The following is a 19995-nucleotide window of genomic DNA, read 5'->3' on the forward strand; positions in this document are numbered from 1 at the left end:
CACGGCAATCTTGCCAAAGTACCTAATGTCTTGGTACACACATCTAGAAAACGGAAACTATCCCAACCCTTAAGATTAGAAGAAAATCGAGGTGGTGGGAGGCAAGGAAGCGCATGGAAAACAGGTGACCCAGTAGGCTCCCCGTAACCCAGTTTTCACTTTCTCTGTGCACGTCTGTGGCTGTTGGGGGCCTCATCTCCCGCCGCCTCCAGCAGCTTGTTCACACAGTGAAGGCACTTCAGAACGGTCACCTTTCTTTGTGTGGGTACCGCTCAGCCACCACCTTTCTGCTTCCCAGTGCTTTGGCCTTTTTCATCCGGCCTTGCAGCCGCAGCTTACACTGGTGGGGGCGACTTCCAGCTGTCTGTGGAGTTGCAGAGTTGGGGGCACACGCCAGGGAGTGCGGCACGCCTGCCTTCCCCGGCCTCGTCGCGCTGTGGCACCCTCCTGGCCTAGCTCCTTAAAGTCTGGGCAACTGGGCAGCGAGGGGGGAGCGCCCCTGGTCTCTCGTGTGGCCAGGGTGGGAGTGGGAGGGGGCGGCGCCCCGCACCGCGACTCGGGGAGAGAGCCCCGGGCTCGCTCGGCCGCCCCCGGGCTCCGGGCAGGGCCCTGGGCCGGGCAGGAGCCGGGGAGCGCAGCGGCGCCCGGCGAGGCTGCAGGGCCCCGAGCGGTCGGACGGGGGAGCGAGAGCTAAAGCTTGCGGAGCGCGCCGGGCGGCGGGCGCCGGCGGCCGGGGCCGGGCTGGGAGGCCGACGCGGCGCGGGGCCGCGGGCTGCGGGGCGGGGGCGGCGGGAGGCGGGGGCCGCGCGGGGGGCGGGCCGGGGGCGGCGTCTCCGCGAGCTGCGCAGGCGTTGCGCGCACCTTGTTGATTAGTCGGTGCTGGGAGCGCTGCTATGGCGTTCCTCAGACCCGCGGCTCCTCCTCACACGCTCGAGGCGGAGGGAAGGAGGGGTGAGAGGAGGAGGAGGCGAGCGGGCGGCCGCCGCAGCTGCAGACCCGGGGCCAGAGGAGGAGGCGGAGCGGGAGCCGCCGCAGCCACCCGGGCCGCCGCCGCCGCCGCCCGCAGCCGCGGGGCTGCTCCGAGTCCTCTCCCGGCTTGAGGGCGCGCGGGGCGCCCCGGCCATGCCCCGCAGCCGCAGCTGAGCCGGGCGCCGGCCCCCTCCCTCCGGGCCGCCTCGGCCGCCGCGCCCCCCGGCCGGAGCTGCCCGGCGCCTCCCGCGCGCCCCAGACCGCGAGCGCGAACGGCGCGGGTGGTGCCGGCGGCGGCGGCGGGGGACATGGACCCGGCGCCCTCGCTGGGCTGCAGCCTCAAGGATGTGAAGTGGAGCTCGGTGGCCGTGCCGCTCGACCTGCTGGTCAGCACTTACCGGCTGCCCCAGCTCGCGCGGCTGGACAACGGTGAGTCCCGGCCGGGCGCAGGGCAGGCGGCGCGGACCGCCGTCTCGGCGCGGGTGTGCGCGCGGGCGCGCGGGAGGGTGGGACGCGCCGGGGAGTGGGCTGCCCGCCGCGGAGCCCCGAGTTGGCTCGAGCGGCTGCCGCCGCAGCCCCGGCGCGTTGCTCTCGACTCCGCCAGCAGCAGCCGGAGAGGTGGAAATCAGAGCCCTTGCAGTATAATTTAAAAGGACGCCTTAAAAAAAAATCAACATAGGGGAAACCTCTGCAGATAGTAATCTTGGACGCGAGCGGTCCCTCCCTACCCTCGTGCAAGAATTACTCAACCTGAGAAACCCTGAAGAGTTATCTTAGGCAACTTTCTACGAAAATAATTGTGCTCTGGGTGGCATCTTATTTAGGGTGCCTTCCTCCCTGCCCCCCTGTTTCCCCTCTCTCCCCATCCCCCCCGCAGCAGATTTAAGAGGAAAAGCTCCTGGGTGACCAATGAAAGGGATCACATTTCTCGGAGACCTTTTATTACAGCTTGTCTGTTTTGTTTAACCCAACTGAAAGTAATTTAGGGCTGTGTGCAGAAAATGTTTTTAGCAGAAGTGATGGTATGCTTAAGGTTAATTATTAGCTTAGCACATTTCCAGCCTGGAAAAAGAAAATTTAAGTCGCCAAAACATATATTGATTTGAAACCTGAGCTCACAACTAAGAAGCGTGTGTTTCCTAAAATTGACCACCAGAAAGCAGCCAAACATCCCCAACTGTTCTGCAGTGTGACATCTGCCAACAAATAGATGCGCATACTATCAAGCAAGTAGATACCTTTCAGTTTGAGAGTTGTGACTTGTTAAGGTGGCAGTTTAGGTGTGTTTGGTCTTCTCTTGTTTTCACCATAACTTCAGTGAGCTTTGGCTTCAAGTGATTTCAGACTGTTTGCAGAAAGAAGCCCTACTATGGGGCAGTTGGAAGCACCCTGGCCCAGGCTGGCAGGCAGGCAGGCAGGCAGGCAGAGCTGTGACCACACAGGCCAAGTCAGAAGAGCACTAAGCAGAAAGATGTCATTTAGAGTCACAAGCACTTGGGTTACTCCTTGTTTTCTGGGGCGAAAGGGTGTGTAATGTGAGTCGTAAAGATGTCCAAAAGGATTTTTTATTCTGTTTCTTATCTGTGGGGTTAGATTAGACATTTGAGGCACTGATGTGAAAAATAAACGCAAGAAAGTTCAAGAAAGCTGGAAAACAATCTTGGCTCGCTTGCTGTCCTTGTTTGGTTGGTGGTGGTAGTGGTGGGCATTGGAAATAAACCAGGAGTTTTTAAACTAGTAATGGAATGCAGATGACAATAGCTGTTGAATACAAGGGAGGGTGGACAGGTGGTGTATTGAGGCATCACTACTTGGAATAAGGGGGTGGGAAGGTGTTTTGTGTTCTAAATATGCACCCACAGACCTGAATTTGTGTGTGTGTGTGTTTGTATTCACTGTGTTTCATTTCCTGCTCCCAAATTGTGTATATTGGAAGGCTGAGAGTCCTTCCCTTTTATGACCTCTCATCACTGGACATGCTTCCAAAACTTGTTAGCTAGGCAGAGAGCATGGGTGTATGTGGTGTAAAAGTCACTCAAAAGCTTCATTAAACTGAAAGTTTAAAGAGGCTGAATATCACTTTCAGACATCACTTTTAGTTTTATTACCCACTTTTCTATCCCTGCCATTCATAAAAAGGATCTGAATCAGCAGTGTACTCATCCCACACTTCTTTCTAAAATGAAGACGTGGGTAGCAAGTCTTAACACTGTGTCCTTTCAAGCTGTGGAATGGATTTTGATCACTACATATAATTCCAATTGTTTATTGTACATTTCTCTTATTTTCTTATTGCCACTGAAGAATCACAGTGGCACACACAAATTTGGATTCATGGCCTAATACCGCTTTATACCTTGCTGCTTTCATTTAACAAACCCATCTTATTTAAATATTTTTTGTTAACATGGTTTTCAATAGCTACATAATATTCCATGGGCTGGCTCTACCACATAATTTCATCCTCTATTGTGGACATTACTAAGCTGCTTTATTTTTTTACTGTTATTAAGTTGTGATGTAATGAACACTCTTGTACATAAATCTGTTTTGGTTAGAATATATTCCTACCTTGCTGAACAAGCATGTCAATCCTTTTTAACTCCTTGATACACATTATCAAATTGCTTTAGAAACTAAAGGTTATACTCATTTACACTAACATGAGCATTGTGGGAGTTCTACTGTCTGCCCACACTCTTAAAATGTTAAGTATCTTTTAAAATCTTTGCTAATTTGATGGGAGAAAAATGTTAGCAGTTTAATTAGGGTAGACTTGAAAAGAGTCAATCATAGCTTCTGTGCTTATTTTTAAACATGTTTCTCATCAGGGTTTTGAACAGGTTAAGGACATGCTGACATATTTATAAATGCCATAGGTGAAATCTCAAGTTTCGTGCAGTCCTCATCCTGTGTGTGTCTTTTTGTCAGTTTTAGTACTGCAGGTACATTTTATACACACACATGCCCACCCTACACTTAGACATGAAAGGTAGTCATTTTCCAAATCACTTGTTTTAAAAGAGACTAGAAAGAAATTGAAAAACATGCCACTAGTTGACATTATGCCAAGAGGAAACTATTGTCTAATTTCAGGCAATCATTAAAAAACATTAAAAATCTGATTTCATAACTGTTGGTTATTGAATGCCTACTGTGTGCTGGTACATTTCTAGGTGCTTGATATGTATTGTTTCAAATCCTCGGCAACCCTGTTTTAAGGACTTTGGGAACCTGAGATTCAGAGAAATTGAGTGACTTGCCTGAAGACTCATACCTGGTAAATGGTGGGGTGGGGTTTCCAGCCGACTTCCTGACTCTGAAGACTGACCTCTTATCTGAAACTCTGCCACCTCCTCATACTAAAGGGGAGTAGGTTTGATGTAGTTTTGACATCTACTCTAAATAGCCTCACTGTCTCTGAGAGCCGGAGGACCGGAACCACAGTATTTTTAAAACAGTGTAGACGCCAGATAAAGTGTTGGCCTTATCCATTAGATACAGATGGCTTTCTCCTTCCCAAAGGAGTGGCTAAAAAGAGGCGAGGGGCAGCAGGGAAGAAGAGAGGTTACAGAATTGGAGAAAGAAGGAAAAACATGGAGTTCGGGGACTTGGGTATGTAGATGTGTCTGTTGAGATGACACCTCAGTACATGGGCTCAAAATATTAACTACACAGCTTGTAAAGAACTCTCCAATTCTCTGTATTATACACGTCACTCCTGAAATGCCAGTTAGATAGGTGCATTCAGGGTTATACCTGCAGTGGTGAAATTTGTCTTTGTATGGTAAGATAAATACAAAATTAGTGAGCCTTTATGAGTATTGCCCTGTGAGCCTTTCTGGAGAACCCAAAGAAAAGTACTTTAGCAATTCTCCTTGGGAGATTTGATGAGATATATCTCATCAGTAAAGGTCTCACCCAGTCGGCAGTGCAATTAAGATCAGATATTTGAACTGATTGATCATCAACGTTGTAAATTGTTGGCTGCAGAACCAGGTTCAACTAATGTGCTTAAGACCACGAAGAGGACAGAGAGCATACTAATCCCTATGCCACCTCCAACCATCCTCACTCAAAACTGGGTCTGTGGGAAGTTGTTCCCTTTTTCTCTCCTCATTTTCATCCTGGAAAGACTCTGAAGGCTTGTTAAAAGCAGTGTTCTTCCAACTTTTTTGCTCCTGTAGTTCCTAAAAAATTCCGTGAAACTCTGTACCCTAAGCACATTTTTCAGTTATTTGCTAAAACTTTTTTGTCCTAAGTTTAAATAGTTGCAAAGGGTGTAATTTTTCAGCGTATTGTAAATATTGATATTTTAAATTATATCATTTAAAAAACTCTTGTAAAATCTATATTTGATTCCCAATATCATTTATTTTAAAAAGTGCATGAATAAGTTCTCTAAAAGTTAAAGATTTTGTCTCTTTATCTCTTTAAATTTTTATTTCCATTTCCCTTCTCCTGATAGAATTCTACCCCAATATTATATACTTTTATCCTTGAAGGTGTTTTTTGACCACTGTCATACTTTATATAACCCCAAAATATGTATATAAATTAAAATTCAGTGTTTTCTATATCTTTTGACCTTAGGCTGTTCATATTTAAAGATTTCCCATTGTTTTTTAAAACAAAGAATTGGAAATTACCTGATTAGCCAAAGGTGTTGTTGATGACTTTCACCCCTCAACAAGTGTCAACATTTTTATTTGTTCTTTGTTCTCTCCCCCCACTTTGTACCCTGGGGCAGTGCATTTTAGAAAGATGTGGGAAAGGTAATGCAAATACATTGTTTTTGTGAAGGGGAGATATTGAAGGACTGCTTCCATCCTTCACTGTGAGGGTCCTCACAGGATGGATGCCAATCACAGTCACCCAGGTGGGTCGATTTTTAGACAAGAACATTTGGAAATTCAGGGTCTGGAAACTGCCTTGCAGCTGTGATAACGAACATCTTGGGAAGTGTTGGCTTTGCCTCAAACATATACCCCAGTTCGTAGAATGCTGATCTAGTGCATAAAAAGATGAGTTAATGGCCCAGTTTGCTGAAAGGAAAAGGAAGACCAAGGTTGCATGGTCTTGGTCTCTCTTGGAGAGAAAAAGAAGGTGGTAGGGGAATGGAGACAGCTAAGTAGGTAGAACCAGAACAGACTCTCCTTCCTGGTTGTTGGAAGGAATCAGACATGATTCTAAGCTGTGTGTGTAGGTGTCTTGGGGCTGTGGGAACTTTGGTCCATGCTCTGTGCTCAGGTGCTGCTACAGCACAGGCCTGGAAACGGAGCAAAAGCGTGGACACCTAAACCCTAAGCCGGGGGAAGCTCCGAGTGGTTGCATGCAAATTTCAGAGATCTTTCTATTTCCTTGTTTTATCTTTGAAATTGATGTAAGTTTTCAATTCTTTTCTGTGATTGGTGTTATTTTATATATTTTTCTTTCTTTTTCTTTTCCTTTCCTTCCTTTCTCTTTTTCTTTCTTTCACTAAAGTAACTTAATATCAATCTTTATTTTCCCTAGCATTTTGTATTGTAAGTGGGTACACATGCCCAGGGTGGGAGAAATAATAGTTTAAAGGATGCTAGATTTGGAGCCAAGAGACCTGCATTTTGTTAACAGGTACTCCATTTCATACCACGTGATCTTGGTCAGGTCTCTTAACCCCTTTGAATCTTAGTTTTCTCTTGCAGCAAAAATGAACATAATACTTGCCCACGTACCTCATAGTTATTCAATAATTTATTCAGTCAACTAGTATTTATTAAGCCCCTACTATGTGACAACCACTGGTATTGGTGTTGGGACTACAGCACTGAACAAATCAAACAAAAACTTATTTTCATGGAGCTTACATTCTTGTGTATCTACTTTAAGAATTCAATGCGATAATATATGTGGAATGCATGTATTGCAAAACAGTATAGATACATAAGATTGGTATGGTGGAGATGCGGACTAGTTGAGGCGGAAGTTTTAGAGTGTATTATGTCGTTTAAGCAGCAGAAGATTTTATTATCTGTGTACAGATAAAGAAACTGAGAGAAATGCTCTGGGTGATTTTAGTCTATTTCCTTTTGAGTATTCCAGTTACTATTGATCTAGTAATCCATGGGTTGTAAAAAGGTGGTGTAAGGTGTTTATTAGAGAGAAGAGTGTTATAAACAGACTAATCCAAAATTGGATTTGGGAGGGACCAGAGCAGGAAGTTACGAAAGGAACTTTCAACTTAATCTAGAATTGCATGTGAATCTAACCCAATGGTACCGAAACAATGAACTTAGACACGTGAATCTTTTTTTTTTTTTTTGGCATGTACCCACTATTACTTTTACTGATTAATGGTCATTTTTAGTACCTGTTGTTTATATAACAGTTATCAGGAAAGAAGTGCCTAATATAATATATAAAATTCGTGATAAGAAAGTCTCTCTAACATTCATTGATACACAGTGTGCTTTTACTTTCCTCCAGTTTTCACCTATTCAGACTATTGACCATGCCTAAAAATTATGGAAAAAAATAGGAGAGGACATTGTGGCAGGCATTGGACAGTGATAAACATTTAGACTCTCAAGTCAAGATTTGGACATAGCTCTTGCAGTGTCCTTGTTTTTCAAGTAAGATGGCTGTTTTGAAAATCTCTCCCCACACTCAAGCAATACTTTAACACCTATTTACAAGGGAGAGCAAGTATGTAGAATGTAGGGTGGATATTTACATATTCTAATTGAAAAGCATAACTTTAAAAAATGTTTAACAGATACGGTAATTGGGCATATTTATGGGGTGCATTGTGGTGTATGTATATACATTGTGTAATGATTAAATCAGGCTTATTAGCATATCCATCACCTCAAACATTTACCATTTCTTTGTGGTGAGAACATACAAAATCCTATCTTCTACCTGTTTTGAGATATGCAATACCCTATTGTTGACTCTAGTTGCCCTAATGTGCAATAGGATCTTACTCTTACTCTTGCCCTACTGTGCAATAGGATCTTACTCTGGAACTTACTCTTTCTGATTATAAAAGAGACATTGACTGTCCTCTCCCCAGTACCCCCTTCCTTCTACTCTCCCAGTAACAACTTTGTCATTCTCTACTTCTATGAGATCTACTTTTTTTAGGTTCTGCATATAAGTGAGAATATGCAGTGTTTGTCTTTTTGTGCCTGGCCTATTTCGCTTAACATAATGTCCTCTGGGTTTTGACAGGATTTCATTCTTTTATATGGCTGAATAGTATTCACTTGTGTATATATGCCACATTTTCTTAACCTTTGTATCTATTTTTGGACACTTAGGTTGAGTCTTGACTGTTGTGACCAGTGCTGCAATAAACATGGGAGTGCAGATATCTCTGACATATTGATTTCATTTCTTTTGGATATATACCCAGTAGTAGGATTACTGGATCCCTATCTATCACCATATACAAGAACCAACTCAGATGGATTTAAAGATTTAATTGTAAGACCAGAAATTATGAAACTACTAGAAGAAAGCATAGGAGAAACACTTCATGACATTGGACTAAACAAAGATTTTTTTTGGATAAGACCTCAAAAGCACAGGCAACAAAAGCAAAAATAGACAATATGGGATTACATCAAACTGAAAAGCTGTGCACAGCAAAGGAAACACTCCACAGAGCAAAGAGACAACCTATGGAATGGGAGAAAATATTTGCAAACTTTACATTTGACAAGGGTTTAATATCCAGAGTATATAAGGAACTCAACTCAATAGTCCCCCCCCCAAAAAAAAAACTGATTAAAAAGAGGCAATAGACATGTCTCAACAGAATACATACAAATGGCCAACAGGTCTCTGAATGAGATATCACTTTAGAATTGCAAAAAGACAAAAGATATAAAAGACAAGATAGCAAAATGACCAAAGATAAGTGTTGGCTAGGATGTGGAGAAAAGGGAACCCACGTTTACATACTATTGTGAATGTAAATTTAAATTAGCAAAGCCATTATGGAAATCAGTATGGAGGTTCCTCAAAAAATTCAAAATAGAACTACCATAAAATCCAGCAACCCCACGACGGGATATATATCCAAAGGAAATGAAATCAGTATTCACATTGTCAGTAATAATCTTAAGACAGTTCATCTGTAAAAGGGAAACTGGTTTGACTGTTGTGATCTACTGCATCATGGTTTAAAGAAGGAGTCTTTTAGTCCCTTTTGCTCATTGGCTGCCTTATTGAAATAGCAAGTTCTTGTAGACCAGCTTGTAAGCTCGTTTATTTTTGTTTGAGATTCCTGAGGTATCTGTCTTTTCACTTACTGAACTGCTGTTCTAGGAAGACTCACAAACTTGCTTCTTTTCTTCAACAGGGCTCTCAATCTCAAGAACATCAGGTATTACATGCAATGTGAAAAATAACTTTTATTTCTGGTTTATGTATTATTTTGTCAAAATATAAAATACCTGTTAAAATAATTTAAATTTCATAGAATTAACTCTATTAGAAGACATTTCCACATGAAGAGCTTCTCCTACATCCCCACCCCAGCCCTGTTCTCCCAATTTTTCAAAAATGTTTACTTGAATTTCAGCTCACATATATCTAAAATTATTTTTTATTAATACTATTTCCTAACTCCTAGCACAATGCCCACACATAAGTGGCACCTTGATAATCATTTAATAAATGAATGAGCAAATCTCAGTATTAAAAATTATAAGGTCCAAAATGTCCATATTACTAAAGCTATCTGTGAGCTCTGCAAGTCTGAAATAGAATCTCTTGTATCATTTGAGGTTGCATTATATTTTTAAATATATTAATATAAGTTGGACTAAGATGGTAGATCTTAATATTAGCAGTAGGAAAAGTAAAGACCAGTGGACCATCATTTATAATACGATTTTTAGGGCTATAAGTTATCAGTATTGTAAATAAAGTACTCATGGAAATTATGACTCATTTTTAGATTTTTCCCCTTTCTTGGTAGTTCTTTCATTCTGAAATTAAGATGCTTCCTTTACATATTATGTATTGCCATGTCATTGAATTTTTAATCATTGGTATCATCATGCTATTAACTGAGTACATGATCTAGAATGCCATAAATCTTAGAAACTAGTCAACAATAAATAGCCATTTACCCATCACCTCATCTCTGGGCACCAGTGATTTTACTTCTAAGCAAAGCAAGCCACTTGGTTCAAATAATGTTACAAAACTACAACTGCTAATTTGGTACAGTTGTCATCTTCCTAGAATAGCCCCAAGATTGACTTGAAACCATAGTGTCTTAATCCCTGGCAATGAGTTTCCTTTTATGCTATGCAGAAGTATTAGATAGTGGTAAAAGAAGGAAAAAATGTTCCCAAGCCTGTTTGCCTTCTGTGGATGAATTATTTTACAATTATAGGGTAAGTCATTTTAATTGAGTCTGCTAATTGTTAACCTAGTTTGAAGTATTTGAATATCACTTGGGCTTTGATGGCTTAATGATTGTTTAATCAATGCCAAGTTATTTAATTTAAAATGCAATATGAATTCTTTATAATTGTGAAGATATTTGTTATTCCAGTTAATATTTAACATATAGTAAGTTATTAAGATCAGGCCAAGTTATACATTGGGGGGAATGTAATTGTAAGCAACACTTATGTATAGATAGATAGATAGATAGATAGATAGATAGATAGATAGATTGATTTAAAGTAAGTTATGTTCTGTTGTTTTTTCCTCCACTCAGTAGAGAAAAATTTCCTTGACCAGACACTTTTTTATTAGATGACAATTTTCTCAATACCACACTTCAGGATGTTAGAAATGAAAATTTGTCTTTCTTCAAGCAGGGAACTAAGTACACAAATATCTAAAAGTAACAGAAAAAGGATATATGTTTCTATTTTTAAACATATCTGTTACCTTGTAGGTAACACAGAATCGCTTGTAACATTTGTAGGAAGCACTGGTTATAACAATCTGTTATTCATTCAAAAAAAAGGTTAATGAAATATCTGAGAAAGAGCACTTGCATAACTCCAGGACATCTATCTGTGCAAATGCTATATTCTGTGATAGTCATTTTGGATTGCAGTTCTGTTCCTTTAACAGCAATGGGGCAAGTAAGGCATAGTTGGAATAAAAAAGCTAGCATACATTCATTCCATTGTCATCTCTGGTCCTCAAGAGCTTTATGTTCCTGGATCTTCAGTAGTAGTCTGTTTCAGGTTATTACTATTTAAAATAATTCAGGATCTGTTTTTACTTTTGGACCACTGACTGACAAAATCAATCAAGCACCAGACCCAAGTTAAAAACAATTTAATTAGTTGTGTCTACAGAGAAAGCATTTGCTGTAGAAGGTTCAAATTACCTACTTGAAAATAAATAACAAGTAACAGAAAGCCTTATTAAGATACCCTACTGTTATTTTTTCCTATTTATTTTGGTCCCATCTTTTGGCCAGTTAAGAGGAAAGGAGCCACTGAGAGTAGACAATGAGAAGAAATTTTTACAAGCTCATCATGGCGTATCAGTTAGGATTAATTTCAGTTGTATGTAACAGGGCTGCCAAAAAAAAAAAAAATAGCTTATACAACATGGAAAGCTTTCTTTGCTTTCCTTTCTCTCATATAGAAGAAACCTGAAGGTATGTAGATCAGGACTAATAAGGACAGTTCTAGTAGTCAAAGACCTATGTTCTTTATGTCTTTCTGCCCTGTCATCCCCAGCAGGTAGCTTTCACTCTTAAAACATCGTGGTTCTAGATGGTTGCTGGAGCTCTAGCTATCATGTCTACATCCCAGGCAGCAATAAGGGCAAAAGGGTATGTCTTATCAGTCCTTCACAGGACTTTACTTACATCTCATTGGTCAGGCCTTCGGGGAGTACAGGAAGACAGGGAACTGAAGTCTTTTAACTGGGCACAAAGCCCAGGGGTTCCTATTGGAGGAGAAGGGGACATTAGATATTGGGAGCCACCCAGCAGCCTCTGCCACCCAGATTATTGCTTTAATGCCTTCTTTTCACTATTTTCTTCTACTCAAAACTTACTAAAATAGCCATGTACTGACTGGGCCCTAACTCCTTGACATCTTTCTAGTTCAGGTTCTTGCTCAGCTAAGGTAGTATGAACCTCTTGTACCAGTTTCCTCTTTTCATACTTCAGTATGAACTGAAAACTTAAAGTGATTCTATATAAGAAGCCTGTGCTTTGTAAGTAGGCCATCAAAATGTGTATGTGTAAGGAATTGTTATAAAGGCACTTCACACATTGTTTTTTGGCTTGTACTTTTCAGATTATCTCTCTGATTTGATAGGCACAATGGGGGATAGTTATCTAATTTTTTTTTTTTTTTAAGAGAGAGACTAGGGTTTGCTATGTTGCCCAGGCTGGAGTACAGTGTCTCTTTATAGACGCAATCATAGTGCACTACGGTCTTGAACTCCTGGGCTCAAGCAGTCCTTCCTGCCTTAGCTGTCCAAGTAGCTGGGACTACAGGTGTGTGCCACCATGCCTGGCTTAGTTGTTCAGTTTTTAATAGGTGCTTTTTTTCCTCTACACTATTCCTTTTGCTAGAGAGGCTGGGTAGTTGTGTTTTTTAAAAAATGATAATATTTACTCCCCCCCCCCATATCATTATAGAGAATTTGGAAAATACATACAAAAGACAAAAGTGAGTGTCAGTTTTAATTCCAGAGGTTATACAACTTGTTGTATAAACATTATTAACATTTTGCTATTATATAGACATAGCATATAAATGGAAATTATATGTAAAAGTGGGGCCAAGTTGTATATCAAACATCTTTTTAAGTTTACATTAGATCATTAGCATTTTCCTTTGTTGTTCTTTGAAAATAAAATTTTATGACTGAATGGTGTTCTGTTTTTACAAATAAGCCATCAGTTATCTGACCATTTTCTAGTTGTTTCATGTGAGTTAATATCTTTTTAAGCTGCCTTTCTATTTGTCTTCAGCTAATTTTCATAAGTAGATATTACCTCTGTTTTTAATATTGAATAATTGTGATTAATTTACTTTTTACCATCCTGGATATTAGATTTAAATGTGGTATATTCACTGTTTTATTGTATCTGTCCTCTGAAAGAGAGAATCCTCTTCCATTTTATAAAATAAAATAATTTAATGAAATCATGGTAAAACCATGTTGTGTATTCACAACTATAATAGTATTTGTGTGGAGAGTGGAAACTCTATGGAGAGTTCCCCAAAGATACTTTGTTGTTGATAAATTCCTGTGTATTGCATAAATACAAGCTGAAAAACTAGATTCATCATGTATTGGCTTTAAAGACTAATTAAGTGGACAAATTTATAAAAATATTTAATTATTTTTACATGTAATCCATAACAGTTTCTGAAGTTCTATGTTTGGGGCAGTTAAAGACAGATTACAGCAACTTCAGAATCTGTTGAGGTTTAGAATCAGAGTACTGACACTAGTGAATAAATAGTACAAATTCATAGAAGAAGACATGGAGAGAAGCAAATGTGATAGTTTGAATGTCACTCCATTTTTTTCTATTGAATATTTGTGCAAATGTCGACTTCGCTGTAATGACGAAGAAGAAGGAAAACAGAGAAGAAGAAAAGCCCAGTTTAGTTCTCTCTCTAGCTACAGCCAGTGGTTGATGGAGAATAAAATACATATTCCTCTACCAATTTAGCACCTGAAGATTCTATAAATAGTTGTATTTCTCACAGTGTCGAGGTGACAGTTGCTGAAAGTGAAGTACCAAATAACTTTATGAGAATCTTTTAGTGCCCACTAAAAGAAGCTTCAAATTAACTTTACAGTAAGATCAGGTAGCCTATGCAATGTATTCACTCCTCCCCCATCTTCTCTTTCTCTCTCTCTCTCTCTCTGTCTCTCTCTCTCTCTCTCTGTCTCTCTGTCTCTCTCTCTCTTTTGTTAACTCAGTTGGGAAGAAATTAATCTGAGTAGATTATATACAATTGAATACTGTGTGGTATCAGAGAAGAGTTTCATACTAAGTGCAGGCTAGAGGGAGCCGTGGGGGCAATGTATGAACTAAGGATAAATACCTTTTATAGTCTACCTAGTTTTTTTTAGTTGTCACAATGAAGTAGAACTTTATTCCCCTCTGATCATAAACATAATATATTCATTGTGAAGAATTTGAATACATAAAAATATTTAAAAGTGAAGGCAATCTGAAGTCCCACATCCTGAGAAGATAACCGTGGACATTTTGATGCATTTCCTATTCATTTTCTCTCACATAAGTACTCTTACAGTTTTACATAAATGTGGCACTTTAGCTTCTTTTTTAAAAAAATTTCTCCCATCACATCAAATCCTACTCCTCCAACACTGCCTGCCCACATAATCTACTTTAACAATTCAGGGCGTATTCTTCATATTTTCTCCACACTCATATAATCATACATTAGCATTATGTATACATAAAAAGACATACACAGAATTCTGTCATTGTTTCATAAAAGTGGGATTATATTCCATATACTTTTTGGCCTCATATCACTCATGAGAATCTTTCAAAATCATCTGATATAATAGAAATTCATTCTTTTTTTAACAACTGCATAATATTCCATGGTGTGGAAATAGTCATTCTTGTATTGATTCATGTTCAATTCGTTTCTGGTTATTGGCCTTTGAATTATACTCCACTAACTAAATATACTCCTTACATGTAATGTCATTAATTTGTTCATTGTTTCTATAGAATTTCGTGGTTTCTTTCACTTTTCCCCAAAACATCTTTGCTAACATTGTCTTCCTGATTCTTTTAATCTGATAAGCAATGACCAAAATTAAATCATTTTCGAAAAAAAATGTAGGGAGAAATGGGTTTTACATCTCAATCAAAGTCCAATTCATGGGAGTGGAATTGATTTAATAGATGTTGCCAAAATGCTGTCCAAAAAGTCCATAACAATTCCCATTTCTATCATGGATGTACAAGAATACCATTTCTCCAAATCCATGTCAATCATAGTTATTATAATTTTTTTTTTTAAATTGCCAGTCTAATGGTCATGAAGTGAGATTTTATTGTGTGTTACTTTGTATTTCCCCATTAGTGATTTCTTTGCTCCATTTTGTATGTCTGTTTACCACTTGGACTTGCTCCTCTGTGAATTAAAATCATACTTTTTGTTGGTTTTTCTGTTGTTGGCTTGTTCTCATCAATTTCTAGGTGCTATTTGTATATGATAGAGATATTTTTCTCTTATTTACATAAATTCTATTGTCTTTATATTTTTCTATTTAAGAGTTTTTAATTTTTACATTGACAGAAAAAGTCTCTTTTTCCTGTTTCAATCTTGGCTAAGAATGGTCTCCCTTGACACTTAGATTGTACATGCAGATTTCCTAGGAAGATTTAAATTTTTTTTTATTTGTCTTTAACCCATCTGGAATTAATTTTCACATATGATGTAAGATTTTTATTTTCTTCCAGGCTGCCATTGTGCCAGGCCATTTATTCAAAGGTCTCTTTACTCCTGATGTGACCTATCTTTGTCAAATTTATTTTGCTCTTTAGCAGTAGAAAAACACTTGAACCACACCTGTCTTTCAGGGACTGTCTTGGGCGACGCTCCAAGAACATGTAAGGTTTAGTTTTTTGAAATCTGAAAACAGTCCTTTTATTCCCAAAGAAGAGACATTGTAGCTACAACTGTCCCTAATCTTGCCTCACTTTTCTTTTCCTATGGCTATGGGAGGCCTGAGGTTTGTTTTTCTGAAGAAAATTTAAATTTATTTTGAAGCCAGTGCTATTCTGGTGAGTTTCAGAAGTGATAGTAACTTGTTTAATGCCTTCTAGAAGCATAGTCCAGATGCTTTGGCAATAAGTTTTCTCTAGGGAAGAATTTGTTTTAAAATGATACTTTACTAAGCTGCCGTTCAAGCTTGAGTATATGTGAGAGTATGTGTGTGTGCTTCCAAATTTAACAAGGATTTGCAAGTTACACTCAATTTTAGAGTACTTAATTGAAAGTGTATTTCCCCTATTATCTTTTGTAGGAGGGATACGCTTTCACACAGCATTCTCAATGTATATGTGTGTCTGTTTCTTTAAAATCCCACAGTGACCCACATCTGTACAGTTTTAAAAATTTATGTAAATTTCTCTTACATTTACTTACCTCCTCCCCCCCCCCATTCATGCATGGCATTGTCCTGGTTCCTCTTAATCTCACAGGAAAGGATCAGAATTAAATTATTTTAGAAAAAATATAGGGCTACATGGATCTTATATCTCAGTGCCAAAACCCAGCCTGTCTGCATAAATGGAGAGATGAGTGTGAGAAGAGAACTCATGAAACAGATTATTCATTGAGACTTTGTCTACTACATGACATTTGTGTAAAATTATAACAAAGCCTCATTCCTGGATTCCATGAGTTGTGTTGTTTGAGGTTGGAGTTGTGTGTGTTTGAAAGTTCCATCGCTTCCCTTTTTACATTTGTCTTTCTTAAGCAGTCCAAGAGCAGAGAGTCAAGATCCTGTCTTGTCTTCCCATTGTACATTTCACAGGGTCTAGCGTGATGTTCCAGCAGATGGATCAGAAATCTTGTCTGAATGACTCATCCACAGGATTGTTGAGATACTCACAGGGGTCCTCAAACTTTTAAACAGGGGGCCAGTTCACTGTCCCTCAGACCGTTGGAGGGCCATTGGATAGTGCAGCACACATTCCACACATGCGCATTGTGGACTCTAGTCGGCTGCTAAGCAGGACAGGCAGCAGCGGCAAAAACACCTGGCAGGCTGGATAAATGTCCTCGGTGGGCCGCATCTTATGGCCTGTGGTCCATAGTTTGAGGACCCCTGCTAGCATATCCCTAAAGTATTTGCAAGTTTCACTCTTAAACACACAAGTGCACACTGTTCTTTACCTTCTGACCTGTTAGCTGGTTCTGGGCAAAGGAAGAAGTGATGATTTCAACAGCCATTTCTTCTTGCTTCAGCTCAGGGAATTTAGAGTTCTTTCTTAGGCTCTGACTTCTCAAATTATTTCAAGCCTGGAAGAGACTCAGTATATCAGAATATGTCTTACTTTAAGACTTATTGAATTATATTTACATATGTTAGCCTGATAGAAGTTGAAAAATATTCCGAGGCTTGCAAAGCCAACTCAGCATTAAAATTTTGCTGATAAATCATTGAGATTTGGCTATGCTATTTAATCAAAAGCTGTTAATTTGTCCTGATGTATTATGACAATATGTTTCAAAATGGAAATTAACATATTTCATTGATTCTAAGATGCACATTTCAATATCTCTGAAATCAGGATGTGTTTTATAATGAATGGAGTGACATTGTTTTATCAGCAGTATTTATTTTTTCTTGGTTGTTATCAAATAATGATTGTCTTACAAATGATGGCATCCTAAATCATATGAATTATGGTAGTTCCATAGAGTATCTTTGGGTCCAGTAATTCAATGGGCAAAGCAAACATGTGCAACAAGGACTTTTTATGAATGTCTCTATGTAGGTTGGGACATAATCCAAGCTGACAATCAAAAAATATTCCCTGCACTATTCATTCATAATGGAGAAAATGTCAGGTTATTCATGTAACAACAGGTAAAGTGAGGTTCACTGTTACAACTGCAATGTAATTTTCCTTCTTACTGCATTTTCCAAGTTTAAAGAATAACTTAATTTCCATACTCCTGAGTAGACTCTGACCTCTGTGAAGGTGGGGATTGTATCTTTCAGTTTCCAGACTGTTTGGCTTTAAATCCAATGACAAGCGCCCTTATAGGAGAAAGGCAGAAGGAGATTTGAGACAGATGAGGAAGAGGCATTGTGACCCAGGGTGGCAGAGACTGAGGTGTTGCAGCCACAAGCCAGGGTTTACCTGCAGCCACCAGGAGCCAGAAGAGGCAGGCATAGAAGCTCCTCATAGGGACTTCAAAGGAAGTGTGGCTTTGCCCACAGCTTGATTTTTGGATTTTGGCCTCAAGAATGGTGAGAGAATAAATTTCTACTGTTTCAAGCCACTCGGTTTGTGGCAATTTATTACAGCAGCCACAGTAAACCTACTACAGACATATATGTAAGCAGGCACACACATATGTAAACACACACATATTTATAGGTTTTGCCAGCCTATAATGAAATAAAATGCCACATTTTTTAAAAATTAGAAGTTATAAAACCATCCCTGGATTCTCAGAATCATAGTTTCCCCTAACATCAGTCAATAGGCGGATGGATATGTGGGAGTATGGCTTGTGGTTTTCACAGTGCTATTCCTTTAACAACTGTGGATCCTGTGTCTGCGATCTGACGAGCACAGTACCAAGTGCTAGCTAGGAACACAGAGACAGTAAATGTAGTCCTGATCCTCAGGGACTTCACAGGCTCACTGGGTAGGTAGATCCTTAGAAAGTTAAATAGTATCATGGGGTAAACATGGAAACGCTTCATCTCAGAGGCCAGTAAATATTGCCAAGAACTCTTGGGGAAGGTTTTACAGAAAATGTTAATGGATTACTGAGCTAATCATTGAAGACTGAGTAGAGTTTTGCCAGGGTTAGAAGAGGGGGAGAGGTATTCCTGACAAAGGTTTGGAATGTCCTGAACAGAGGCATGTGAGGGGGGTGATAGGCGATGAGACCCAAAAGGCAAGTTGGAAGCAGATTTTGAAGAGCCATGACCTTTCTCCTATGGCTAAACTGGTGGCTTTTAATTTTTTCCTTCTTCCAGAACACATACAGCATATGGTGTTTCTAACAGAATAGATGGCAGCAGAATTTACTGGGGTCCCAAATTTTGATGAACTCTAATATAAAAATTAGTAAATAATAAACTTTAATGGTATGTGTTCTGATAATATGTATGATACTAATATTAGCAGTCTCAGGAGAGGTTTGATGTAGAGTCTTGGGCCATGTGCACCTCTTACCCCACTGATGATGAAATCCATCCCCTTTTCTCCCTCTTAAGAAAGCATGTCAGAGCCAGGCATCGGTGACTCACATGTAATCCCAGCACTTTGGGAGGCTGAGGCAGGAAGATCACTGGATCCCAGGAGTTCATGGCTGTACTGAGCTACGATTGAGTCACTGCACTCCAGCCTGGGGAACAGAGCGAGACTCTGTCTCTTAAAAAAAAAAAAGCACATCAGAATATGATTGAAAGTCAAGTTTTCATAGAGAAAATATAAATTGGTTTATAAACTTTAGTATTTTACTAAATACTGGTATTGAATAATACATTCTGCATGTTTGTTTATATGAACAAATGTTAAAGGGCTTTAAATATGGGAAAGGCACAGATTTGTTTTTTATAAAGATTATCCTGGTGTCATTTTGGATGATCAGAGCAGAAAAAGTTTGGAATTAGACAATATGTGGAAGCTATAGGGTTATACTCAAGGAGAAAGATGGCTTCTAGCCAAAACTAGATTTGCGGGAATGTAGTGGAGGGAGAGGGAGTAGGAAGTATTTTAAGGTGAGATTTCCACGATCAATAACTGGATATGGGATATTAGGAAGAGGGAAGCATCAGGTGGTCCTGAGGTTACTGGCATGGGTGGTAATACCTTTATCAGAGATGAGAACACAGATGGAGAAACAGGTTGCAGGTGGGGCTGTTAGGGTAGGCCAGGTTAGGCGGTGGTAACAACTCCAAATTGTTAGTGGTTTAAAGCAGCAGAGGTTTATTGCTCACTTGTGTGGTGTGTTTATCATGGGTTGGCGGGGGTGGGGTGGGGGGGTACTCTGCTCTCCGCCCCCAGCCCTACAGTTTCATGTTTGTACTTTCCCAGTTATTGAAGCAGAACAGAGAATATGGCAAATCATGCCCTGGCCCCTTAAAGCTTCTGTCTGGAAGTGATGCACCCTGTTTCCCTCTTATACGCCGTTAGTGGCAAGTCCCATGGTCGCACCTAACTTTCAAGAGGGTGGAGTTGTACCATCTTTCTACATGCCAGGGCTATGACTCCAATAACTGTTACGAGAGGAGGAGTGTGAAGGTGGCATGATCATTTCTGGATGTGTTGCGGTATTGAAGAGT

General features: G+C 40.0%; 1 protein-coding gene across 2 annotated transcripts in view; it reads left to right on the forward strand.

Moving 5' to 3' along the window:
• The first annotated feature begins 1277 nt into the window (after positions 1 to 1277).
• Positions 1278 to 19995, forward strand: part of GAREM1 (GRB2 associated regulator of MAPK1 subtype 1) — a 177464-nt gene continuing 158746 nt past the window's right edge. For both annotated transcript variants that reach the window (XM_012782572.3, XM_012782573.3), the window contains exon 1: positions 1278 to 1398. In XM_012782572.3, the coding sequence (XP_012638026.1) occupies positions 1278 to 1398 (121 nt within the window). The remainder of the gene's footprint in view (positions 1399 to 19995) is intronic.

The sequence above is a fragment of the Microcebus murinus genome, chromosome 17, assembly GCF_040939455.1.
Source record: "Microcebus murinus isolate Inina chromosome 17, M.murinus_Inina_mat1.0, whole genome shotgun sequence".
Classification (NCBI taxonomy): Eukaryota; Metazoa; Chordata; class Mammalia; order Primates; family Cheirogaleidae; genus Microcebus; species Microcebus murinus.